This window comes from Rhinoraja longicauda, chromosome 35 (genome assembly GCF_053455715.1).
Source record: "Rhinoraja longicauda isolate Sanriku21f chromosome 35, sRhiLon1.1, whole genome shotgun sequence".
NCBI lineage: Eukaryota > Metazoa > Chordata > Chondrichthyes > Rajiformes > Arhynchobatidae > Rhinoraja > Rhinoraja longicauda.
Window position 1 is genome coordinate 6,712,309 of NC_135987.1, and position 27,559 is coordinate 6,739,867.

The 27,559-nt window shown below is 45.9% G+C and overlaps 1 protein-coding gene across 1 annotated transcript in view; it reads left to right on the plus strand.

Moving 5' to 3' along the window:
• LOC144609985 (transmembrane protein 150A-like) overlaps positions 1–10,117 on the plus strand; it is a 65,137-nt gene extending 55,020 nt beyond the window's left edge. The window contains exons 6-7 of the mRNA XM_078428404.1: positions 4,589–4,766; positions 9,707–10,117. Of these exons, the coding sequence (XP_078284530.1) occupies positions 4,589–4,766; positions 9,707–9,951 (423 nt within the window). The 3' untranslated portion in view covers positions 9,952–10,117. The remainder of the gene's footprint in view (positions 1–4,588; positions 4,767–9,706) is intronic.
• The last annotated feature ends 17,442 nt before the right edge of the window (positions 10,118–27,559 follow it).

The following is a 27,559-nucleotide window of genomic DNA, read 5'->3' on the forward strand; positions in this document are numbered from 1 at the left end:
CTGGATAGACTGGGCTTGTACTCGCTGGAATTTAGAAGACTGAGGGGGGATCTTATAGAAACATATAAAATTCTTAAGGGGTTGGTAGAGGCTAGATGCGGGAAGATTGTTTCCGATGTTGGGGGAGTCCAGAACCAGGGGTCACAGCTTAAGGATAAGGGGGAAGTATTTTAGGACCGAGATGAGAAAACATTTCTTCACACAGAGAGTGGTGAGTCTGTGGAATTCTCTGCCACAGAAGGTAGTTGAGGCCAGTTCATTGGCTATATTTAAGAGGGAGTTAGATGTGGCCCTTTTTGCTAAAGGGATCAGGGGGTATGGAGAGAAGGCAGGTACAGGCTACTGAGCTGGATGATCAGCCATGATCATATTGAATGGCGGTGCAGGCTCGAAGGGCCGAATGGCCTACTCCTGCACCTATTTTCTATGTTTCTATGTTTCTAAACCAGAGCATCTGGGGGAAGCCCACATGGTCACAGGGAGAACGTGCAAACTCCGTACACACAGCAACCAGTACTTAGGATTGAACCCGGGTCTCTTGCACAGTAAGGCAGCAACTCTACCGCTGCGCCACTGTGTCGCTCTGTGATCTGTGATCTGCGATCACTAATCGGCATGGATTTGATGGGCCAAAGGGCCTGTTTCCACGCTGTCTCGCTCAGCTAAACTAAACTAAACATAGATTATGGACCACATGCCAGGAACTGGGATTAGTATGAATGGGTTGTTGATGGAAGGCATCACCATGCTGGGCCAGGGGCCTGTTTCTGCACGACACGACTCTGTGACTCCAACCTGCAAACATTCAATAAAAACAAGAAATGCTGGAAACATTCAGCATTTGAGGCAGTATCTGTGAATAGAGAAATTGAGTTAACAATTGAGTTAAAAGTCTGTGGACTTTTTTTACCTGGAATATGAACTCTGTTTCTCTTTCCATAGATGCTGCATGAGCACTGAACATGAATCTGGAAAAGTGTAGGAAGGAACAGCAGATGCTGGTTTACACCGACAACAGACACAAAATGCTGGAGTAACTCAGCGGGACAGGCAGACAGAGAAGGAATGGGTGATATCCCTGAAGGAGGGTCTCGACCCGAAACGTCACCCATTCCTTCTCTCCAGAGATGCTGCCTGTCCCGCTGAGTTACTCCAGCTTTTTGTGTCAATCTGGAATGCTTTCTTTACGTGTAACTACCTCCTCCCATCCATTAAGACACTTCATCTAAACATGGTCACTTGTCCTCATTGCCTGTCACGTGGGTCATTCTGCAAACTATTTGAAATTCCTTTACAATCGAAGATTTTATTGAAGTGGTATAAAAGGCTATAAGGAACCTAATTGCTTTGTCAGAAGGGACATTTATAACGAGAGGGGATAGATTTAAGGTACAAAAAAACTCAGGCAATTTCGAATGCTCAGAACTTTGGTGGTGACAGTCCAGCATATGTCCGGAACTATTCAATGTAATTTCTGTTATTATCCCAGCATATTTCTAATTAACTTTTTTTTCAGATGGGTACACAGTATCTAATGAACCAGGTAAGTTTAAAGAAGCTCAGAAACCAGGAGCCCTCTGAGTGGGAAGGGTGTGTGGAAACAGAGGCCGCAGTGAGTAGGAAAGGAGCATGGGAACCATGGCCCTTGTGAGTAGGAAAGGAGCATGGGAACCATGGCCCTTGTGAGTGGCTTTAGTGTGTGGGAACTAGGGCCCTTGTGAGCGGCAATGGTTTGTGCCTGTCCCACTGAGTTACTCCAGCATTTTGTGTCTATCTTTTATTTTAGATGATTCCCGGAATGGCGGGACTGTCATATGTTGAAAGACTGGAGCGACTAGGCTTGTATACACTGGAATTTAGAAGGATGAGAGGGGATCTTATCGGAACATATAAGATTATTAAGGGGTTGGACACGTTAGAGGCAGGAAACATGTTCCCAATGTTGGGGGAGTCCAGAACTAGGGGCCACAGTTTAAGAATAACGGGTAGGCCATTTAGAACGGAGATGAGGAAAAACCTTTTCAGTCAGAGAGTTGTAAATCTGTGGAATTCTCTGCCTCAGAAGGCAGTGGAGGCCAGTTCTCTGAATGCATTCAAGAGAAAGCTAGATAGAGCTCTTAAGGATAGCGGAGTCAGGTGGTATGGGGAGAAGGCAGGAACGGGGTACTGATTGAGAATGATCAGCCATAATCACACTGAATGGCGGTGCTGGCTCGAAGGGCCGAATGGCCTACTCCTGCACCTATTGTCTATTGTCTATTGTCTATGATATTTGTAACAGTTCCCTCTCCTTGAGTACTGCTGTTCTTATGTATCATCGTTCTTATCCTCCAAAAGCCAATCTTTGAACTGTTTGCCTTGGCATCATTTCTGGTTTGCTGTTGTGGGACCTGTTCTGTGTGATGCTTCCCATAGACAATATCCCCCCCCCCCCAAAAAAAAACAAACAGGTTTCATATCTATACTAGCACCACTTGACTCGATCTTACTATCACCTCCCCCACTGAAAGCCAGAGGTAGATGAGCCAAAATTTCATCAATCATTATTGAGAAGACTGATGCCAATATTTTCAGGCCTACCACGAATTCAAACCATCAATTCAGTACCTCCCTTGGCAATGTACAGAATCTAGACTCAATTATTAACACTGTTTTTATCTCCAAAAGAATGTTAAGGCTGCCCTCTGCCGCGCTTCAGCTGCTGCTGAAAATATTCACCATGTCTTCTACATTTTAAAATTCTCAACCGAGATTTCAAATCCTATCACCGAATTTCCCCATTTGTGTGGGTGTGTGTAGGTGGGGTGGGGGGGGGGGAGATGGGGGGGAGGGAGGGGGAAGAACAATGGACAATGGAGGAGTTTGGGGGGTGAGTGGACAATGGAGGACCCAGCATGGGGGGGGGGGGGGGGGGGCGGAAGGGGGAGAACAAAGAAGGAGCCAAAGGAGGTGCTTAGTAACTTTGTCAGCTTTGCCGTAGGTGGCCGCCATTTGTATACCGTTGTGAAAGTCCACTCGACTTATCTCTGAAGTAAGAGGTACTACCTTGCAAAAGCCTGTTTTCATTACAATAACCTAAACAAGCTTTTGTACAGAACGTTCCCCACAAGCTGCTAAGGTTTTGAACTTCCCAGGCCAAAATGTCTTCCAATGTTGCCACAAAATGGTTTCCCCGAAGTTAGTTTCCACACCTTGGGTATGCAAGCAAAGAATTTCACTCTGCCATGTCACATGTGACAATAAAGTATTCCATTCCATTCGATAATATTGAACTACCCTGCAAACTCTTGGATATCTTCATTTTTTTCCATTTCCTGTCTCTTCTATTTTAATTGCTTCATTGTTGACAAAACCATATTTTGCTATCTAGAGCATAAAACCAGGACTTTCCATTTCCCTACCTCTTTCTTTCTTGTTCAAACTATCTCTACCTTTCTTCCTATCTCTTCTCTCAATTACTTCTTAATACCCAATGTTTTACCTTAACTTTTGATCATCAGTCTTAATGTGTTTCCAAAATGTGCTTTAATATTATACCTGTGTCAATGTTTCATGTTCAAAGTGTTATTTAAATGTGAGTTCCACACCATCAATTGCCAAGGTCCTCCTTAAAGATGCTTCCTTACTTCTTGATAATCCAGCATGGCATCTTTAAGCACTGCATAAATTAAAGTTGTTTTTATTGTCTATCTGCACATCCCAGGGGTGTTGGCTAGGTGTGTGTACGTGTAATATAAAGTGCAAAATATTTCGTTTAGTTTAGAGATATATTGCGGAAACGGGCCCTTCGGCCTACCGAGTCCGCACCGACCAGCGATCCCCGCACACTAACACTATCCTACATTCACAAAATGCTGGAGTAACTCAGCAGGTCAGGAATGGGCGACGTTTCGGGTCGAGACCCTTCTTCAGACTGAAGAAGGGTCTTGACCCGAAACGTCGCCCATTCATTCTCTCCTGAGATGCTGCCTGATCTGCTGAGTTACTCCAGCATTTTGTGAATAAATACCTTCGATTTGTACCAGCATCTGCAGTTATTTTCTAACAACTATCCTACACATACTAGGGACAATTCACACATACATCAAGCCAATGAACCTACATACCTGTTCGTCTTTGGAGTGTGGGAGGAAACCAAAGATCTCGGAGAAAACCCATGCGGTCACGGGGAGAATGTACATAGTACGTACAGACAGTACCCGCAGTCGGGATCGAACCCGGGTCTCCGGCGCTGCAAGCGCTGTGAAGCAGCAACAGTACCACAGCACATCTGAGGCTGCCCATATGATTTGATAATAATTCATTTGCTTCCACTGCTGGTAAAATACGACTTGGTTCAATCTTCATTCTGCACCAAATGCATTCAACATTATTTGGCTCTTTCAAATATCTTTATTTATGGCAGAATATAAAGTCATGAGTTAATTTTCAATTAGTGAAACAGATTACGTGAGTTTAAAAAAAGATGCTTCCGTGTAGTTTGGTTACAAAGTAAGTGTTTCTGCTTTAATTAGAGTTAACATTCTGATGAAAAACAATTGAACGAAGATGGCATCTGTTTAACCTCGGCCTTTCCTTGTGTCTGCAGGTTGACAATGCCAGAGTCCTGCACTATGTTGGTGCAGGGGTGGGATTTCCCAGCAGTATGCTGTTCATCTGCTTCCAGTCTGTCATCACCTACAAGATTGCAAAGAATTCGCTGGACTACCGGATAGGACACTGTCGTGCTGTCCTGACCATTGTGGCCTTCATCAACCTTGTCCTTAGTATCCTTTCCGCAGAGCTCTTTAAAACAAGTGCTGTGAGTAACAGTATAACTTCTACCAACCGTAGACACATTCCTCTAAGCCATTGTCAAATCCGAGCCCATACTACAATTCACTGAGTTTATTACTACACAATGTTATATATTCTATTGTCCTTTAATCAGCATTGCCTCGTCCATTTCTAGACTGTCCTGACTCTTAATTTATCGCCATTTTGTTCTATTTGCTCTTTAACAAAATTATTTTTTGTTTACTTTCAAGGACTGCTAGTTCCAACACCTCTTGTGTACTGACATCTGCCTGACCATCCTCCTTGCATCTCGATTGTGCTCTGTCCTTCCTTCCAATCTCATGCTGGCCATGTCCTTACACTTCCAATAAATCAATGCACTTTAACCTGTTGAATATGTTTCGATTAAATCTACAGTTACTGATAAATTAATCCTCTGATGAATCCTCAACATGCCAAAGACTTTTGTTCTCATAGCTTCACACCCAACATATATCTGCAGGCTTTTAATTAAACATCTTAAAAGATTTAATTTCAGTTCACTTCGAGTAATAGTGGCCGTGATTTCTTCAAATCATGGACACACTGTGCCAAGGTTTCGGATTTCTATTTGGAGTTGTTACTTTAGGATTGACCTAAAGCCTTGAGGCATTTAATAGAGTCACACAGCACAGAAACAGCGTCTTCAGACCACCATGTCCATGCCAACTATTGAGTCGCCATCTGTACTAAAGTCATGGTGATGCAGGTGCTACTATTATTGGGCGGCATGGTGGCACATCGGTAGAGTTGCTGCCTTATAGTGCTTGCAGCGCCGGAGACCCGTGTTCGATCCCGACTACGGGTGCTGTCCGTACGGAGTTTGTACGTTCTCCCCGTGACCGCATGGGTTTTCTCCGAGATCTTTGGTTTCCTCCCACACTCCAAAGACGTACAGGTTTGTAGGTTAATTGACTTGGTATAAGTGTAAATTGTCCCTAGTGTGTGTAGCATAGTGTTAATGTGCGGGGATCGCTGGTCGATGCGGACTCGGTGGGCCGAAGGGGCTGTTTCTGCCCTGTATCTCTAAACTAAACTAAACTAAACTAAACTAAACTAAACTAAACTAAACTAAACTAAACTAAACTAAACTAAACTAAACTAAACTAAACTAAGCTAAACTAAACTAAACTAAATTAAACTAAGCTAAACTAAACTAAACTAAACTAAACTAAACTAAGCTAAACTAAACTAAACTAAACTAAACTAAATTAAACTAAACTAAACTAAATTAAACTAAACTAAACTAAACTAAACTAAACTAAATTAAACTAAGCTGAACTAAACTACTGCAGATACTTTTTAAAGTTGTGAGCATAGTTCCTATGGCCATCTTTTCAGAAACCATGTTTCAAACTGCAACCACCTTCCAGTGGAAAAAATCCCAAAATCCCCTCTATCCTTCTTTCTCCTCACCTTAAACGATTGACTTCTGGATTTCAAGGTTTCAGGTTTGGGGAAAGTCTTCTAACCATCGATCAATCTATGGCCCACAAAGGTTTGTATACCCCTGTCAGGTCCCCTCAGTTTCCCTGCTCCAAGGAAAACAAATCCAGTCAATCCATCCTCCAGTCATAACTGAAATGTTTCATCCCATCTTGTTGAATCACCTCTCCTCGCTCCCCAGTGCATTGGCCCCCTTCCGAAAGTGTGGCGGCCACAACCCCATGCAATAACTCTCCCAGAGCTTTCTTCCTTTCCTCCCACTGCTGCCATCTGTCCGACAAAGAGTCTCGACCTGAAGAAGAGAGACAACCTGATATGTCACCTATCTCTGTTCCCCAGGGATGTTTTCTGACCCGCTGAGTTACTCCAGCACTTTGTGTCTTTCCTCGCTACAGCGGATAGAATCTGCTTCGACTCGAATGTTTTCTGAAGTTGATCTCTGTGCTCATATCTTCCTTGCTAATGATGACCAATACCCCACATAGCTTGTTCACCACTTTATGTAACTGCTCTGCAATCATCAGGGAGTCTTGGACTTATATCCTTTATATTCTCTACTCACCCGTTAAGCCTGTATTCCTCTACTTTTTTCCTTTCTAAGTACCTGTCCTAATGCTTTTTGAAACATTGTAATGCTCTGGAGCTTTAAACAAAACCAGTGTTCCCTTTCACTTGGGCCATTTTTATTTATTAAAACATTGAAGAAAGAGAACACAGGTTATTTGTGAGCCCGGGTCAATTATAAATAAGCACTTATGAAGCTCTGGCAGTGGTGCAGAATTGACAATAACCTCTTTTGCATAACAACCCGACTTGACTTAATTAACAGACCATTAATATTCTGTGTGTTTCCGTGAGGGTCTCACCATAGTGAGGTATCAATTTCTCAACAGACTGTGGTGATTAGGATTGAGCCCAAAATATTTCTGGTTTGGACTGTGAGTTACCAAGAATGCAATCTAAAATGATGTAAAGAATTTAATAGGAAAATAACTGCAGATGCTGGTACAAATCGAAGGTATCACAAAATGCTGGAGTAACTCAGCGGGTCAGGCAGCATCTCTGGAGAGAAGGAATGGGTGAAGTTTCTTCAGAAGGGTCGCGATCCGAAACTTCACCCATTCCTTCTCTCCAGAGATGCTGCCTGACCCGCTGGGCGGCACGGACTTGGTGGGCCGAAAAGGCCTGTTTCCGGCTGTATATATATGATATGATATGATATGAATAGACAATAGACAATAGGTGCAGGAGTAGGCCATTCGGCCCTTCAAGCCAGCACCGCCATTCAATGTGATCATGGCTGATCATTCTCAATCAGTACCCCGTTCCTGCCTTCTCCCCATACCCCCTGACTCCGCTATCCTTAAGAGCTCTATCTAGCTCTCTCTTGAATGCATTCAGAGAATTGGTCTCCACTGCCTTCTGAGGCAGAGAATTCCACAGATTCCCAACTCTCTGACTGAATTTTTTTGTCCTCATCTCTGTTCTAAATGGCCTACCCCTTATTCTTAAACTGTGGCCCCTTGTTCTGGACTCCCCCAACATTGGGAACATGTTTCCTGCCCCTAACGTGTCCAACCCCTTAATAATCTTATACGTTTCAATAAGATCCCCTCTCATCTAAATTCCAGTGTATACAAGCCTAGTCGCTCCAGTCTTTCAACATATGACAGTCCCGCCATTCCGGGAATTAACCTAGTAAACCTACGCTGCACACCCTCAATAGCAAGAATTACTGAGTTACTCCAGCATTTTGTGATACCTTCGATACAGAATTTAATATGTAATTTGAATTTGATCTGGAGTATTACAAGAAATTTTGCTTTGCTGATGTTGGCAGTTTTAATCACAACTGCCAGTAATCAGGCATTGAGGTTCCAGTAAGTCTAAGATTTCTATCCATCTGTCACACTTTGTCAATGGCAGGATTCTGTCCGGCTGGGATTTCTCCAGCGTTCGGCTGTGTGGCCATCCCTCAGATCCTACGCCAGGTCAGACCTGGGGTGGAATCTGAGATCCTACTGGTTTCAAATGGGATACAAAGTGAAGGAGTAACTCAGCAGAGCATGCAGCATCCCTGGAGAACGTGCGCGGGCGATGTTTCAGGTCGGGACCATTCTTCAGACTTGATTGCAATGTAGCTAGTAAGCCTGCAGGTTAGGATGAAAAATAAGTCATTCAAATTTTTTTTAATGTAAAAAGTATTTTATTTAAGTTTAACTTTTTTTGTTTTTTTTTTATCATTTATTTCGATTGTAATAGTTTGTATTTAAAATTTAAACTCCTTTGTACAGTTTTGACAGCAGGCAGAGCTTCTAACCTAGCTTTACATTCTGTCAAAGCCCGTCAAGGTTATTCTAGGGGTTGAGCACCAACATTAGGTTGCTGGAGATCTGGCTACCACTTTTGCAAATCAGTTTGAGTGTGGAGATAGCAAGGTTGGCCTTCCTGGTAGGAAGGTGTGGAGATAGCAAGGTCTAGCCCAGTTTAGCACAGGTATATGGAACCCTAGACTCTATGAATCCAGCATAACACAATCCAGCCCAGTGTTCTATAATGCCAGAACAATTCAATATCTACAAACAAAAAGCCTGCTATGCGATTTTAAGTAATAGGCAAAATGCAACTTAGAAATTCAGTATGGAAGCAACACCATTATCTAATCTTTTCTATTATATATATATATATATATATATATATATATATATATATATATATATATATATATATATATAAGAAAATAACTACAGATGCTGGTACAAATCGAAAGTATTTATTCACAAAATGCTGGAGTAACTCAGCAGGTCAGGCAGCATCTCAGGAGAGAAGGAATGGGTGACGTTTCTGGTCGAGACCCTTCTTCAGACTGATGTCAGGGGGGCGGGACAAAGGAAGGATATAGGTGGAGACAGGAAGATAGAGGGAGATCTGGGAAGGGGGAGGGGAAGAGAGGGACAGAGGAACTATCTAAAGTTTGAGAAGTCGATGTTCATACCACTGGGCTGCAAGCTGCCCAGGCGAAATATGAGGTATATATATATGTATATATATATACATACATATATAGACACAAAGTGCGGAGTAGCTCAGCTGGTCAGGCGGCATCTCTGCATAAAAAGGAGGGGTGACATTTCGGGCCAGGATCCTTCTTCGCTTTGTGTTTCTCGAGAGATGCTGCCTGACCCGCTGAGTTACTCCAGCACTTTGTGCCACGCTTCCTTTTTCTCCAGCGATGTTGCCTGACCGGGTGAGTTACTCCAGAATCTGTGTCCGTCTTTGGTACTGAGGAAGGATCCTGCCCAAAATGTCATCTATCCATTTGCTCCAGAGATGCTGGCTGACCCGCTGAGTTACTCCAGCACTCTGTGTCTACATTTGGTATAAGCCAGCATTTGCACTTCTTCGTTTCTATATCCCATCAGTAGCTCCTTAACAAGCTCCTAAGGTGGGGTCTTCTTCGTCCAGGAGAGCTCAAATCTCCAGCATGCTGCGGCCATTTGCGAATGGGTCTTCACTATTATTATCCTCATTTTCTATGGGACATTCGCAGTGGAGTTTGGATCTATTACTCAGAACACCCTTCTTGAAATGCTTACAAAGGAAGCCCAGACGAGCCACTGCAAAACGGACAGCAACAGAATCCCAGGCACACACACCAGCTGCACGCAGGAGGCCGTGGCAATGATCTAGACTACAAACTGTTAACAGGCAGGTCGATCTATTTTGTCATCTCGAAAACTTTGCCTTTAAATCAGCATGAAACAAAAACAAAAAATCCAAGTGTTCAGGACATCTATTACTGTTTGATGTAAAATGGCAATTAAAATGTCTCAGATTCTTGAAGCCATCGAAACGCTCCTGCAGAAACGCTCCCGCAGAAACCAATCTGAGAGGACCAAGCTTGTCATTTCCATTGGTATTTTTTGAAACGTTTATCTGAAAGTAAATTTTTGTAATAAAGATTTGATTTTTATAACAAAATGAATTATATATTTTTGGCAACAGTCGACAACCATTTTGAATATGTGTCGGAATTTTGAACTTTGAGATGTTTTTAGCACTGGCTGATGTGAATGGGTGGTTAAACATCCAAATTTTAACTGTAATGATAACTTTTAAAAAAAATCATTACATTTGATATTGATTCTGTATACACTGCTTTGATAAAAAGCTTCACTAACCTGTCACCACTTCATAGCTCTTTAACCTCTTCTGACTCCATAACTTCATAATCTCTACTGAATCTCCAATTTCATTTGTCCTATTTTTGTCTGTCATTCCTTCAACTATCTAGACTAGGGGTGCCAACGATCTCACTCCCAAATACGGGGCAAGGTGACATCACCGCCCCGCGGCCCACGTGACCTCACCCAGCCAGCGGCCACGTGCTCCCGCTCCGCCAATGGCGGCCGCCCGGGCCGGGAGGCGGGTTGCTATGCAACCTCCGTTAGGCGGCGCCCGAGCCTCTGGACCTAGACTGTCCGAAGCTAAAATGTTGGAAACCTAGAGTGGGCCTACAGTGTCGGGGCCTACAGTGTCGGGGCCTACAGTGTCGGGGCCTACAGTGTCGGGGCCTACAGTGTCGGGACCTACAGTGTCGGGGCCTACAGTGTCGAGGCCTACAGTGTCGGGGCCTACAGCGTCTGGGCCTACAGCGCCCCCTGGGACTAATACGGGACAAGGGCGGTCCTGTATGAGTCAAACCAATTTAGCCCAAAATACGGGATGTCCCGGCTAATACGGGACAGTTGGCAACCCTAATCTAGACTCTAACTCTGGAATTTCTTTAATAAACTTCTCTGCTGCCATACCTCTTTCCTATTTGTTAAGCAGCCTTTTAACTACATCTGTACAGTATTGTGTAAGCATATAATGTCACTGTATTGGATCACGTGTGCTTTGTTGTGTTCACGTGCAGTCTGAGAAGAACCTTGAATAAAGCAGACGTACCTTTTGGAACTCGCTGTGGTTCCGGCCTATTACTCTGCATACTCTTCACTTTAATCCCCAGGAGACTAGGGATCTACAGTAACACAGAGAAGTTACTCAGAGTAACAAAGTCCCCAAATGCAACAAGCAATTTTATACGTGTGCTTGGGTGAGGTGCGAGTAATTCCAAAGTACAGACTTGAAATGACTGGTCTCAAGTTCAGGCTTGAACACGGAAGAAGTAAGGATGTGGACTGGCAAGATGAAACCTTCTAAATGCAGTCATGCAGCATGAAAATAAACCCTTCGGCCCAACTTGCCGATATCAACCAATATGTCCCATCTAAACTAGTCCCACCTGCCTGCATTTGGCCCATATCCCTCTAAACTATCCTATCTATGTACCTGTCCAACAATTTCTTACACATTGCAATAGAACCTGCCTCAACCTCTACCATGTCCTCCCTGTTCTTATTTTCAATCCTCTTACTAATGAAGTCAAGTATGCCATTCTTCATACCCTATAAAGTGGAAAACTGGATGAAGACAGCCCAAACCTAATCTATAAGCTAAAACTCTCGTTTATTTGTTTGTTTGTTCCTGAACTACAGCCAAAACGGGACACGATAGCGCGACAGTTTTAGGCCCACCTTACTCACCGTCGTCCCTTTGGTGCTAAAGGAAGAAGTTTCATTGAAATCGGTGTTATATTTTTTAAGTAATTCACATTTAAAGTTTAAATGTATCTCCTAGGGAGGGTGGGGGGAGGGAGGGAAGGGGGGAGGGACGGAGGGGGAGGAGGATAAAGGGGGTTGAGGGGGATGGAGTGGGGGGGAGGGGAAGGGGAGGGGGTGGAGGGAGGGGTGATGGGGAGGGGGAGGGAGAGGGGAGGAGGGAGGGAGTAGAGAGGGGGGTAGGGGGTAGGGGGGAGGGAGGGGTAAAAGGAAGGGAGGTGGAGGGGGAGGGGAGGGGGAGGAGGGAGGGAGGGGAGGGGAAGGAGGGAGGGGGGTGGGAAAGGGGAGGAGGGATGGAGGGGAGGATAGGGGAGGGGAGGGGAGGGAGGGGGGGTGGGAGAGGGAGTGGGGGAGGAGAGGGTGCTGCACCAATGCAGGAGAGGTTTGGGACCAACGGGTTCACATGCTCTGGTACACTCTAAAGACGTACAGGTATGAAGGCAAATTGGCTTGGTGTAAGTGTAAATTGACCTTAGTGTGTGTGATCATGGTCAAGAACTTTTCCCACCCATCCATTTCTTCTTTCCCCCAGTCCTATTGGGCAGAAGACACAAAAGCTTGAAAGCGCGCACCACCACAATCTGAAATAGCTTTTTCCCCCCTGTTGTCAGACTTCTGAACTGTCCTTCTATAAGCTGGGTACAGACCCGAATTTCTAACCTACCTCATTGCGGGCATTGAAGTTTCCCCGGGAACAGTTAGGCTAAAATGTGAAGAACTGTATTCTGCACTCTGGTATATTTATTTTTGCTGTACCAGTTGTAATTGTGTTTGACTTGATTGTATTTATGTATAGAATTATTTTATTTGACTAGATAGCACGCAAACAAAAACTGCCACTGTCTCTTGGTACATGTGATGAAAATAAACTTAAATTTAAACCGAAATAGTGTGAGTTGAGGCCAAGATCACATTAATCATGATCTCAATGAATTGCAGATCAGTTTTTCAGGACCTATTCCTGTTGTACGTTTTTACAGAGATGGTCGTGTGGTGCAAGAAGTTCCAGATGGGAGAACTGAGGTAGCTGAACTTCACAAGTTCACAAGCTATAGGAGTAGAATTAGACCATTCAGCCCATCGAGTCCACTCCGCCATTCAATCATGGATGATCTCTGCCTCCTAATGCCATTTTCCTGTCTTCTCCCCATAACCCTTGACACTCGTTCACGAATTTGTCTATCTCTGCCTTAAAAGATATCCACTGACTTGGCCTCCACAGCCCTCTGTGGCAATGAGTTCCACAGATTAATTACCCTCTGACTAAAGAAGTTCCTCATCACCACCTTTCTAAAAGAGCGCCCTTTAATTCATGACACTAACATCTCCACTGCCTCACGCACTCACTGCTACAAATAATATTCACAATGATAGTTGTGAAGCTTAACTTAATTTTATATTTAGAAATATACTTACATGGAAAGCCAACACAAAATCATCAATTTATACCAATAGGGTGTGAAGTCTTCCCAAGAAATGTCTTCATGAGCATTATGGCCAAGGTAATGGACAATGGGCAAACAGCAGCTAATACCCCAGCGGTACGAATATTGACTTCTCTAACTTCAAGTGACCCTTACTTTCCCTCTCTCTCTTCATCCATCCCCCTTCCCGGTTCTCCAACCAGTCTGACTGTCCCACTGATTACATTATACCTCTGTTTGCTGTGTTGCCGGACTAAAAATGATCTATTCTACATTTCCCTTGATCTGCATCTCTTTCGATCTCTTACACTTCCTTATCTCTGCTCCCTTTCCTCAAACGCTCAGTCTGAAGAAGGGTTTCGACCCGAAAGGTCACCCATTCTTTCTGCCCGTAGAATGCTGCCTGTGCCGCTGAGTTACTCCAGCATTTGGTGTCTATCTTAACAGAAAAGGTCTATTGACTGTGTGCTTTGGACACTCACAAGGTTGGAGGGACTGTCATCATCTTCATCATCGGCGGTCATTCGAAGCGAGTGTGACTGTCCTCTCTACGGAGGACGCCTGTGCATGACTTTGTTTAACGTGGGGAGACTGGTGCACAGACAGCCACCACACGGTCCTTGACAGATCTGAGTCAGGATCCAGTGGCATGGAGTCCAAGACGACCGGGGACCCTTTTCTGCTGCAGCCTTCATCCATCCGCCTTCCCAGCCGTTGTGACGCTCCACTAAAGTCATCCATCATCCTCCGCCTGTTCCACCGTTGAGGTCTCGGTTGGATCGCTCTTTGTCAGGGACCTCCCCCTCGACCTTACCGCCATGGGTGACCCTACCAGGAGCGTAGCTCCAGACGGCATCGCCCTCAGGATCTCAGGACCACACTAGCTTCTCCACCACGACAAGGTGACAATCCACGGAGAAGAGAGGGACTGTGCTCGGATTGAAAAGGGAGGTAAATTGGGGTCACAAATTCCCACCAGCTCTTTTAGTAAGAGCGGCACGGTGGCGCAGCGGTAGAGTTGCTGCCTTACAGCGAATGCAGCACCGGAGACTCAGGTTCGATCCTGACTACAGGCGGAGTTTGCACGTTCTCCCCGTGACCGGCGTGGGTTTTCTCCGAGATCTTCGGTTTCCTCCGACACTCCAAAGACGTACAGGTTTGAAGGTTAATTGGCTGGGCAAATGTAAAAAATTAAAAAAAATGTCCCTAGTGGGTGTAGGATAGTGTTAATGTGCTGGGATCACTGGGCAGCGCGGACCCGGTGGGCCGAAGGGCCTGTTTAGGCGCTGTATCTCTAAATCTAAAATCTAAGACTCTTCAAATTGGCACCCGACTTCACGACCTTTCTGACCATTCTTGGATCCAAGCCTGCAATGCCCAATGCCAGCAATGGGCCCTCGTCCTGTCCCAATATGATCCTGATATTAAATACTCAGCATCTAAACAATGCCACTGGGAATGCATTATCAAGATTATTTTATAAAAACACTGGTAAAAATATACAGTACATGTGCATCTCTGGGGAGAAGGAATGGGTGACGTTTCGGGTCGAGACCCGAAGTTTGAAGAAGGGTCTCAACCCGAAACGTCACCCATTCCTTATCTCCAGAGATGCTGCCTGTCCCGCTGAGTTACTCCAGCTTTTTGTGTCTATCTTCGGTTTAAACCAGAATCTGCAGTTCCTTCCTACACATTCAGTACACGTACGATCAGTATAATTTCCTTGCAACAGAAATGGGGGGGGGGGGGTGAGGGGGGGGGGGGGTAAAATTGATGCAGAAGGAACCAGCACCAAAGCCAGCAAATGAGTACACTTTGAGCTGGTGGACGAATTCAACAGATTTCAAATAAAAATATGAAGTCTTTCACACATCCACAAAATATCCACACATTCAAGATGCATCACAGATAGACACAAAATGTTGGAGTAACTCAGCGGGACAGGCAGTGTCTCTGGAGAGAAGGAGTGGGTGACGTTTCGGGTCGAGACCCTTCTTCAGACGAGTCAGGGATAAGGGAAACGGTGGATATAGACAATGATGTGGAGAGATAAAGAACAATAAATGAAAGATACGCAAAAAAGTAACGATGATAAAGGAAACAGGCCATTGTAAACTGTTTGTTGGGTGAAAACGAGAAGCTTTGCGATTTGGGTGGGGGAGGGACAGAGAGAGAGAGGGAATGGCCGGGTTACTTGAAGTTAGAGAAATCAATACTCATACAACTGCCCAAGTGAAATATTAGATGCTGTTCCTCCAATTTGAGTTTAGCTTCACTCTGACAATGGAGGAGACCTCCGAGAGAAAGGTCTGTGTGGTAATGGGAAGGAGAATTAAAGTGTTTAGCAACCGGGAGATCAGGTAGGTTCAGGCGGACTGAGCGAAGGTGTTCAGCGAAACAATCGCCCAGTCTTCATTTGGTCTCGCCGATGTATAAGAGTCCACATCTTGAACAACGGATACAGTGGATGAGGTTGGAGGAGGTGCAAGTGAACCTATGGGGTCACATAGTAAATATGAAATAAGAAATATGTAGGAAGGAACTATAGGTAATAATAATAATAATAATAAACATTTATTTTTTATAGCGCTTTTCCAGATGCTCAAAGACGCTTTACAAAAACAGTCAAGACGTAAAAACAAACAAACGGACTGTCATGACGGAGAAGCGGCGAACAAATAGCGCCAGCGTCCTCTCACGTCAGGGTCCGGCAGTAAACAATAAAGAACACAAGACACACAATTACAATTTTTAACACAAACAGCCATCACAGTGATTGCTCCAGGCACACCCTCACTGTGATGGAAGGCAAAGAAAAGTCTTATCTCCTCCTCATTCTTCTCCCGTGGTGCCACAGGTGATCGAGGCTCCTGACTTTGAAGCCCCCACCGGGCGATGGAAAGTCCCAGGGCCGAGCCGAGCAGGCCGATGAAGGTCCTGAGCCCCCACCGGGCGATGGAAAGTGCCGCGGCCGAGCCACGCAGGCCCTGCGAGCGGGTCAATCAAACCTCGCGCTTCGGGGCGGTCGAAGCTGCTACGGCTGGAGCTCCCGAAAGCCGGTCGCCAGCCAGGGACCTGCGAACTCCCGATGTTGCGGTCTGCAGGGCCCACGGCCGAAGCCTCCGAGATGGTAAGTCCAGGCCCTGCGACCGGAGTCTTCAAGGTCAATCCCAAAATCCCAAGGTAGACACAAAATGCTGGTGTAACTCAGCGGGTCAGGCAGTATCTCAGGAGAGAAGGAATGGGTGACGATTCGGGTCGAGACCCTTCTTCAGAAGAAGGGTCTCAACCTGAAAAGTCACCCATTTCTTCTCTCCTGAGATGCTGCCTGGCCCGCTGAGTTACTCCAGCATTTTGTGTCTACCTTCGATTTTAACCAGCGTCTGCAGTTATTTCCCTACACAAGGAACTGTAGATACTGGCTTAAACCGACCCGCTGAGTCTTTCCAGTTTCTCGTGTCTATCTTTGAAATAATTGTTTATTATTGTCACATGTACTGTAAAAATACTTTCGTTACTGAAATAACTACAGTGAAAAACTTTTTGTTGCATGTCATCGTGTCAGAGTAAAGTCTATAAATGAGTACAATCAACCCACCCACAGCGCAAATATAGGAAAAGGGTGCAGCATTTAGTACAAGATATAACATTGAGGTCTGATGAAGTCCGATTAAAGATAGTCCAAAGATCTCCAATGAGGTAGATGGGAGGTCAGGACCGTGCTCTAGTTGATAGGGGGACCTTTCAGTTGCCTGATAACAGCTCAGAAGAAACTGTCCCTGAATCTGGAGGTGTGCGTTTTCAAGCTACTGTACCTCTTGCCTGATGGGAGAGGGGAGAAGAGCGAGTGAACAGGGTGGGACTGGTCCTTGATAGGGCGGCACGGTGGCGCAGCGGTAGAGTTGCTGCCTTACAGCGAATGCAGCGCCGGAGACTCAGGTTCGATCCTGACTACGGGCGCCGTCTGTACGGAGTTCGTACGTTCTCCCCGTGATCTGCGTGGGTTTTCTCCGAGATCTTCGGTTTCCTCCCACACTCCAAAGACGTACATGTATGTAGGTTAATTGGCTGGGAAAATGTAAAAATTGTCCCTAGGGTGTAGGATAATGTTAATGTGCGGGGATCGCTGGGCGGCGCGGACCCGGTGGGCCGAAGGGCCTGTTTCCGCGCTGTATCTTTAAATCTAAAAAAAAAATTATGCTTGCAGCCTTGCTAAGGCACCATACAATACCTTACAATACAATACAATATCCTTTATTGCCATTGTACAAGTACGACGAGATTTTTTAATGTCGCTTCCATATCGATGCTGTCAAATCAAATATACAAATAAATCACAGCGAAAATGAAAACAACAAAGGGGGGGGGGGAAGGAAAAAAAGGGGGGAACAAGGTAAAGTGTAAAAAAAGGTTAATGCAGGGGTCAGTTGTGCCAGATGACCCTGGGGGCAAAGACAGATCATGGCAGGCCTCAGCAGGGCCGATTTAGAGCAGCTCTAGGGATGAAGCTGTTCCTTAGTCTGGAGGTGCGGGCGTAGAAGGCTTTGTAACGTCTGCCAGATGGAAGATCAAACAGACGGTGGCATGGGTGTGTGGAGACTTGGTAGGTGCTGGTGGCTTTCCTGAGGCAGCGTGCGTTGTCGATGTCCTCTAGGGCTGGCAGCTGTGGCCCAATGATCCTCTGCGCTCTGCAGACGACCCACTGAAGAGCTCTCCTGTCCACTGCCGTGCGGCTGAGATACCACACATAGATGCCGTATGTCAGTATGCTCTCTGTGGTGCAGCGGTAGAAGGTCGTCAGTAGCTGTTGTGGCAGACTGACCTTTTTTAGTGTTCTCAGGAAAAGCAGCCGTTGCTGTGCTTTTTTGACTAGCGCTGCTGTGTTAGTGGACCACGTGAAATCCCGTGAAATGTGCGTGCCCAGAAACCTGAAGTTGGACACTCTCACCACTTCATCCCTGTTAATGAGGACTGGAGAGAAATTCCTCATTCTGTTGATAATTAGCTCCTTGGTCTTAGCTGTGTTTAGGGCCAGGTTGTTCTCTGAGCACCAGCTCGCCAGGTTCTGCACCTCCGCTCTGTAGGCTGATTCATCGGCGTTGGAGATCAGCCCGGTCACCGTTGTGTCCTCCGCAAATTTGACGATGGCGTTGGTGGCGAATGTAGGGACACAGTCGTGTGTGAAGAGGGAGTAGAGGATGGGGCTCAGTACACACCCCTGCAGTGTGCCGGTACTCAGGGTGATGGTGGAGGACAGGTGGAGGTCCATTTTCACATGAAGTGTAGATGGAGTCAATGGAAGGGAGGCTGCTTTGCGTGATGGTCTGGGCTACATCCACAACACTGCAATTTCTTGCGATCTTGGATGGTGATATTCCCAAACAAGACTCTGGAGAAGATGCTTTCCATGGCGCAAATGTCGAAGTTGGTACGGGTTGTTGGGGACATGCCGAACTTTCTAATATAGCAGAGTAATGTAAAAAGTCCATCAGGAAGGTGTGGGAGTTGTTGTTAACATTAAATCAAAGAGATTATCGGATGGACAAAGGGAATGATTCCAGAAAAATCTCAAAATCCACTTAAAAATGTGACTCATTCCCACTGATTGACAGGAATCTCTAAACCATGACCGCTCAAAACTGAGGCAGCCCCTTGGTGATGACACTGGGAACCTCAGGTCAATGTGTCAAGAGCTGATCACCTCTTAAACAAGTCACCCATCTTGCCAAGCATCTACTGCCCCACCTGTTTGATCCACATTGGCAGGAAACATGTTCCCAATGTTGGGGGAGTCCAGAACAAGGGGCACAGTTTAAGAATAAGGGGTAGGCCATTTAGAACTGAGATGAGGAAAAACTTTTTCAGTCAGAGAGTTGTGAATCTGTGGAATTCTCTGCCTCAGAAGGCAGTGGAGGCCAATTCTCTGAGTGCATTCAAGAGAGAGCTAGATAGAGCTCTTAAGGATAGCGAAGTCAGGGGGTATGGGGAGAGGGCAGGAACGGGGTACTGATTGAGAATGATCAGCCATGATCACATTGAATGGCGGTGCCGGCTCGAAGGGCCGAATGGCCTCCTCCTGCACCTATTATCCATTGTCTATTGTCATCAATCGCCTCAGAACCCACATATTGGATTTTAGATTTTTTTTTAGATTTAGATTTTTAGATACAGCGCGGAAACAGGCCCTTCGGCCCACCAAGTCCACGCCGCCCAGCGATCCCCGCACATTAACACTATCCTACACACACTAGGGACAATTATTTTTCCATTTACCCAGTCAATTAATCTACATACCTGTACGTCTTTGGAGTGTGGGAGGAAACCGAAGATCTCGGAGAAAACCCACGCAGGTCGCGGGGAGAACGTACAAACTCCGTACAGACGGTGCCCGTAGTCAGGATCGAACCTGAGTCTCCGGCGCTGCATTCGCTGTAAGGCAGCAACTCTACCGCTGCGCCACCATGCCGCTTGGACTGGAAGTAAGTTCATAAGATCATAAGTTAATAAGGAGCAGGATTAGGCCATTCGGCCCATCAAGTCTACTCCGTCATCATGGCTGATCTATCCCTCCCTCCAAACACCATTCTCCTGCCTTCTCCTGACACCCGTACTAATCAAGAATCCGTCTATCTCTGCCTTAAATATTTCCACTGACTTTGCCTCCACAGCCTTCTGTGGCAAAGAATTCCACAGATTCGCCACCCTCTGACTAAAGTTATCCTTGATTCTGATGAACGGCTTAAGAAGAAGCTTCCACAACTCTAAGTCATTCCTCTGTCAGAGTGAGGCCCAGCGCCAATTGGAGGAACAGCACCTCATATTTTGCTAGAGCAGCTTACACTCCAGCGGTGTGAATATTGAGTAGGAAAGAACTGCAGATCTGGTTTAAATCGAAGCAGGGTCTCGACCCGAAACGTCACCCATTCCTTCTCTCCAGAGATGCTGCCTGACCCGCTGAGTTACTCCAGCATTTTATGTCTACCTTCAGTATGAATATTGACTTCTCTAACATACTGTCTGTACGTATTCTTAATGTCTCCCCATGATCTCCGAGATCTTCGGTTTCCTTCCACATTACAAAGACGTTCAGATGGCTTGGTGTATGTGTAAATTATCATATCATATATATACAGCCGGAAACAGGCCTTTTCGGCCCTCCAAGTCCGTGCCGCCCAGCGATCCCCGTACATTAACACTATCCTACACCTACTAGGGACAATTTTTACATTTACCCAGCCAATTAACCTACATACCTGTACGTCTTTGGAGTGTGGGAGGAAACCGAAGATCTCGGAGAAAACCCACGCAGGTCACGGGGAGAACATACAAACTCCTTACAGTGCAGCACCCGTAGTCAGGATCGAGCCTGAGTCTCCGGCGCTGCATTCGCTGTAAAGCAGCAACTCTACCGCTGCGCTACCGTGCCTCGTGTGTGTAGGATAGTGTTAATGTGCGGGGATTGCTGGCCGGCGTGGACTCGGTGGGCCCAAGGGCCTTTTTCCGCGTTGCATTTCCAAACTAAACTAAACATTTGTATGCAATACCACTCGATAACTGCCAGGTGGTGTCATAACCACAGTCTGAAGAGTGTTTACTAAATTCCCTACTTCCTGATTTATTTTTAAAATAAATTATGTTTGGGATGTCGTCATTATTATTAAGGCTAACTTTTAGACAATAGACAATAGACAATAGGTGCAGTAGTTGGCCTTTCGGCCCTTCGAGCTAGCACCGCCATTCAATGTGATCATGGCTGATCATTCTCAATCAGTACTCCGTTCCTGCCTTCTCCCCGTACCCCCTGACTCCGCTATCCTTAAGAGCTCCATCTAGCTCTCTCTTGAATGCATGCATTTAATTTCCATCTTGAGTAATCCTTCAGAAGTTGTGGAAATTCTCCTACTTAAACTGCTGCAGTCAGTGTAATGCTCCTACTGTTTTGATGGGTGAAGAGGTTTGTGGTTTTGGCCAAGCCTTAATGAAAGCCTGATCAAATATGTACAATTTGGGAAGGTGTATGTGGCGTGGCAAGTAACTCAGAAGTTATTATGCCCCTGTGCACCTCTTTCTTCCAGCCTTCTAGATAAGGATATTGCCATAGACACAAAATGCTGGAGTAACCCAGCGGGACAGGCATCATCTCTGGAGAGAAGGAATTGGTGACGTTTCGGGTCAAGACCCTTCTTCATTTTCCAGAGATGCTGCCTGTCCCGCTGAGTTACTCCAGCATTTTGAGTATATCTTCGGTTTAAACCAGCACCTGCAGTTCCTTCCCACACAAGGATTTTGGCATGTTTGAGAGATAGTATTGTAGTGTCCTACAGCACAGAAACAGGCCTTTCATCCCAATTCGCCTATGCCGACCAAGGTGCCCCATCTAAACTCATCTCATTTGCCCACGTTTCACCCATATCCCACTAAACCTTTCCTATCCATGTACCTGTCCAAATGTCTTCCTGTTTCCACCTATATCCTTCCTTTGTCCCAGAAGGGTCTCGACCCGAAACGTCGCCCATTCCTTCTCTCCTGAGATGCTGCCTGACCTGCTGAGTTACTCCAGCATTTTGTGAATAAATGTCTTTTAAATGTCGTTATAGTACTTGCCGCAACTACCTCCTCCGGTAGCGTGTTCCTTATACCCACCAACTAATGTTGAATGGGTTTCTGCGGTATTTTCTGTACTGGGTGGGAGATGATGGTTTCACCTCCCCCCCTCCCCCCCCCCCCTCCCCCCATCCAAGCAGAGGAAGTGAAAATTACCTCTACAATCTACAAATCCTTGCAAGGCCCATCACTGATGTTGCTTTGTCATCCCCTTGCCCTGGCCAAGCATTGTAACCTCCTTATTCTCATTTCTTTCACCCCTGAGCTTTAAACTTTCATGCCCAATTCTCTGACACACATGACCCTAAGCCTTCCTCTTACTTGTCACCATTAACCAATGTTCGGTTCATGCTTTGGTTTACTTCTCTATTAACATCATGTCTATGTTTCTGCGCACTGGAACATTTTAGGCCATTTGTTATGTTAACGCCCCTTTATTCATTCAAACTGTGTCGTGCTTGCAGTTAGGAACTGTTTGATTGAATCAGTACTGAGTTGCAGTGGAAATTGATGCTGACCAGAAATAGAACGGATAAAGAAGGGGACTAATGACAAAAGGGCCTGTCCCACTTAGGCGATCTTTTTGGCGACTGCCGGCGACTGTCAAAGTCGTAGCAGATCGCCGAACTTTTCTTTTACCCGACGATAATGACCATGACAATGCTGAGTCAGGTCGAGATTACAGCGTCTTGTGAAACATTGCAAAATTCCCACGCTGTCAATGCTTCTCCGGCGTCCTAATTTTCGCTGAAATCACTGACAAGTCGGTAAGTACTTGAGAGTTTTGAACTATAACATCTTGTATGGGTTACTTAAAACCAAGCTTCACCGTAACAAGGAATAAACCGGATTTACTTCCAGTTTACTAATAGCTGTATTAAAAAAATAAAAATAAAAAGTGGTTCAGTGGATTTTTTGTGAAAAGTGTGTGGGCATTCTTTGAAAATGTACGGGAGATGCATATCTGGTTTCTGGGTTGCATATCTGGGTTGGGAGCCCACTTTAAATGTAATGGCTGATGGCCATAAACATCGTGAAAATTCCCACGCTTACTTGACCGTCAAACTGTCGCCTCCAATCTACCTGTCAAATGTCCTGACAGTAAATAAATTGGTTAAACACAAGCATTTCATGGTATTTTGAAATGACTTTACTTATTTTAATATTATGTGCTTCTAAATGCATCTTAAGAGAACCTAGCAAACCTGGGGACAGTGTGCGACAGTGCCCACAATAAGCAACGATACCTGGCGACAAGCTAGCTGTCGCCGAAAGATTTCAAACCGTTTGATTTCTCAGCGACGCGCCGAGATCCACTACGATCTTTGGAAGACTCCTCACGATCATGCCCGCGACACCCCGGCGAACTGTTGGCGACAGCCTAGTCGCCGGCAGTCGCCTTAAAATCGCCTAAGTGGGACAGGCCCTAAAGTATGTCTTATGTGCCGATGTACCGTGCATGGCTCAATAGTGTGTGCTTGGTTTCTGTGTGTGGTGATTAAAGTTGACTATGCCTAACAATAACATTTTGCAGGAGAGATTATTGAAGTTGGCGTGCATCATAATGTTTACATAGTTAATGTGGTCAAATGGGTGTTACCAGATAATTGCAGCCAATCTGAGTTCCAAACTTTGGACTGCGATTGTTGATTAAAGTCATTAGGTTGTACTGGATTTTGTTTAGCGTTCTGTGAATAGGGCTTTCCACCATGCAAATTCCCATTCATGAAGGCAACAAACCTCACATCTCAATGCATTTCATTCCATCCTATAAGTCAGTACAGAACTTTATTGTCATTCGGTACCGAGGTACCGAACGAAATTACAGCAGTCACAGAACACAACACAGGACACACGACCCCAGCACAAACATCCATCACAGTGACTCCAAACACCCCCTCACTGTGATGGAAGGCAACAAAACTTCCACTCTCTTCCCCCCGGCACCCACGGACAGGCAGCTCGACCCCTACCGAGGCGATCGACATGCACAGCCCCCACAAGGGGATGGAAGGCCCCGCGGCCGAGCCGCACCGGCACCGAAACGTCCCGCGGCCGAGCCGCGCCGGCGATGTTAAGTCCCGCGGCCGAGCCACGCTGGCGATGTTAAGTCCAGCGGCCGAGCCGCACCGGGCGATGGAAGGCCCCACGGGCGATGGAAGGCCCCGCGGCTGAGCCGCACCGAGAGCTGAACCGTCCCGCGGCCGAGCTGCACCGAGCGATGGAATGCCCCGTGGCCGCGCCGGGCGCTAAACCGTTCCGCGGCCGAGCCGCGCCGGGCGATGGAAGGCCCCGCGGCTGTACCGGGCGATGGAAGGCCCCGCGGCTGAGCCGCACCGAGCGCTGAAACGTCCCACGGCCGTACCGGGCGATGGAAGGCCCGCGGCCGAGCCGCACCGGGCACTGTTAGGTCCCACGGCCGAGCCGCGCCGGCGATGTTAAGTCCAGCGGCCGAACCGCGCCGGGCGATGGAAGGCCCCGCGGCCGAGCCGCGCCCCGGGGCAGAGACCTAAAAAAATAACGGTTTACCCCACCACCCCCCGCCCCACCCCACACATACACAGCCAAAAACAAAAACCATCCCAACACCGACGCACAAACAAAAAAAAGGAAAAAAGACAAACAGATTGCCAGCGAGCCACAGCCGTTAGGCGCAGCCACACGTGACACCACATGAGTCATCGGGTGGCTCTCCATGTTCTTGATTGTTCTGTCCATGTTTTGGATTACCTCTCTAATGATATCATGCCTATTTTTCTATGCTGTGCCTCTTGGAGTTTGGAAACTTGTGGCTTCAAGGGTTACTCTAGAGTATTTCTGGAGTAGTGCTGAGAGAATAGACACAAAAAGCTGGAGTAACTCAGCGGGACAGGCAGCATCTCTGGAGGAAAGGAATGGGTGACATTTCAGGTCGAGACCCTTCTTCAGACTCAACCCGAAACGTCAAAATATTCCTTCTCTCCAGAGATGCTGCCTGTCCTGCTGAGTTACTTTTCGTGTCTATCTTTGGTTTAAACCAGCATCTGAAGTTCCTTCCTACACAGTACTGAGGGAATGTTCTAATCCTGGAGATGCCATCTTTCGGATGATAAGTTAAACCAAGATTCCCTTTGCTGTAAGAAAGCAACAGGAACATTTGCATGGCAATGTTGCTAGCTTTTCCCATGTGACTTGGTTGATATTTAGCCCTCAAGTAATATCACTCAAGCAAATCATTGGGTTATTTATCTTAATATGGGGAAGAAGATGAATGAGATAAACGGGAATGTTTTTGGAAAGACCTGAACTGGACTTTACAGTGTATGATTTTTTTCTGGGCTTAGTTAATGAATCCTTCAATATATGCCATCACACCACAGCCATATCTTGCACAAGACAAGACACAATAGACAATAGACAATAAGTGCAGGAGTAGGCCATTCAGCCCTTCGAGCCAGCACACATTCAGTCTAATCTTCCGCCATCTCATTTGTGAAATGGGAGTATTTTTGCTATTGCCTAAGACAATGTCCAAGGTCTGTGCAGTCAAGTTGCCTCCAGATTGAATGCATTTGTGGGTTAATTTTGATTTATTTGAAGTGAATTTCTATTCTCTTCTGCTGCAGAAACCCTAGCTTGCCTTCATCATTTCCTTAGGTGCCTTTCATCATTAATTGCTGGATAGCTCTTCCACTTATTTACATCGGCGAAACCAAGCGCAGGCTTGGCGATCGCTTTACTGAACACCTGCGCTCGGTCCGCATTAACCAAACTGATCTCCCGGTGGCCGAGCACTTCAACTCCCCCTCCCATTCCCAGTCTGACCTTTCTGTCATGGGCCTCCTCCAGTGCCATATAGTGAGGCCCACCAGAAATTGGAGGAACAGCACCTCATATTTTGCCTGGGCAGTTTGCAGCCCAGTGGTATGAACATCGACTTCTCCAACTTTAGATAGTTCTTCTGTCCCTCTCTTCCCCTCCTCCTTTCCAGATCTCCCTCTATCTTCCTGTCTCCACCTATATCCTTCCTTTGTCCAGCCCCCCTGACATCAGTCTGAAGAAGGGTCTCGACCCGAAACGTCACCCATTCCTTCTCTCCCGAGAAGCTGCCTGACCTGCTGAGTTACTCCAGCATTTTGTGAATAAATCGATTTGTACCAGCATCTGCAGTTATTTTTTTATATTACTCTTTTAATTGGTGTTTTGCATTTAGGTGCATGCACTGTAAACATGCTTTAGATTTCACAACAGAATTTGAAGAGGGGAAATTAAAAAAGGAAATAAGAGAGGGGAAAGCAGAATATGAGGAGAGTTTGCCAGCAAATATAAAAGGGAATCCATAATCCATTATGAGTACATGGTTAATAAACAGGTAGTACCAGGAGAGGTGAGGCTGATCAGGGAACAGAAATGAGATCTAAAGAGGCAGAGAGCACGAGCATAGTAGCACAGTGTTGTTTTTTTTTACCAGGGTTTAGATCTTGGATGGGCAAAAAGTTAATGGCTAAAGAAGAGCAAACTGTGTTTAATATAAATAAACCACGCAATGCAGATGGAATGCTAGATGATTGAAGGATGAAGTCACACAGAGGTATTAACCTTAATCTTTCAATCATCTGTCAACACAAAAGTGGTGACTAAGGACTGAAGAATTGCAAAGGGTACCTCCTGGTTCGAAAATAGCACCATCTGTTATTTGGACATTGTATGCAGGAAGGAACTGTAGATGCTGGTTTAAACCGAAGATAGACACAAAAAGCTGGAGTAACTCAGCGGGTCAAACAGCATCTCTGGAGAAAGAGAATGGGTGACGTTTCGGGTCGAGACTCTTCTTCAGCCTCACCTGCCAGTCTGAAGAAGGGTCTCGATCCAAAATGTCACCAATTTCTTTTCTCCAGAGATGCTGAATGACCAGCTGAGTTACTCCAGCTTTTTGTGTCCATTTGGACATGGTGGACCGATTGGGGAAAGGTGACACAAACTTGTCAAAGGGAAATTTGGTTTAGCTAATTTGACATTTAATTTGATGAGGTAACATCCTGAGCTGACGGAGTAAATGCATTTGATATAGTTTAAAAGCACTTTCAAATAAAGTTATGCATAATAGTTTAGGTTATTTTAGTTTAGTTTAGACATACAGGCCCTTCGGCCCACCACACCGACCAGCATCGACCAGTGCACTGACTAGCGATCCCTGTACACTAGGGGCAATTTACAATTTTACCCAAGCCAATTAGCCTACAAACCTGAACGTCTTTGGAGTGTGGGAGGAAACCGGAGCACCCGAAGAAAACCCACGCAGGTCACAGGGAGAACGTACAAACTCCGTACAGTCAGCACCCGTAGTCAGGATCGAACCCGGGTCTCCGGCGCTGTAAGGCAACAACTCTACCACTGTGCCACCCTGCCACCCTAATAGTCTTCTCATCAAGATTGATGTTCATGGAATAAAGGGTGCCGTAAAGGAATGGTTGGAAAATTGTTCACTGACAGTCAAGATAGAGTAACGGGGAATGGTTGTCTTTTTGGACTCGGAGTAAGGGTGGAGTGATGTTTCCTTGGTATTTATTTCACAAAATGCTGGAGTAACTCAGCAGGTCAGGCAGCATCTCAGGAGAGAAGGAATGG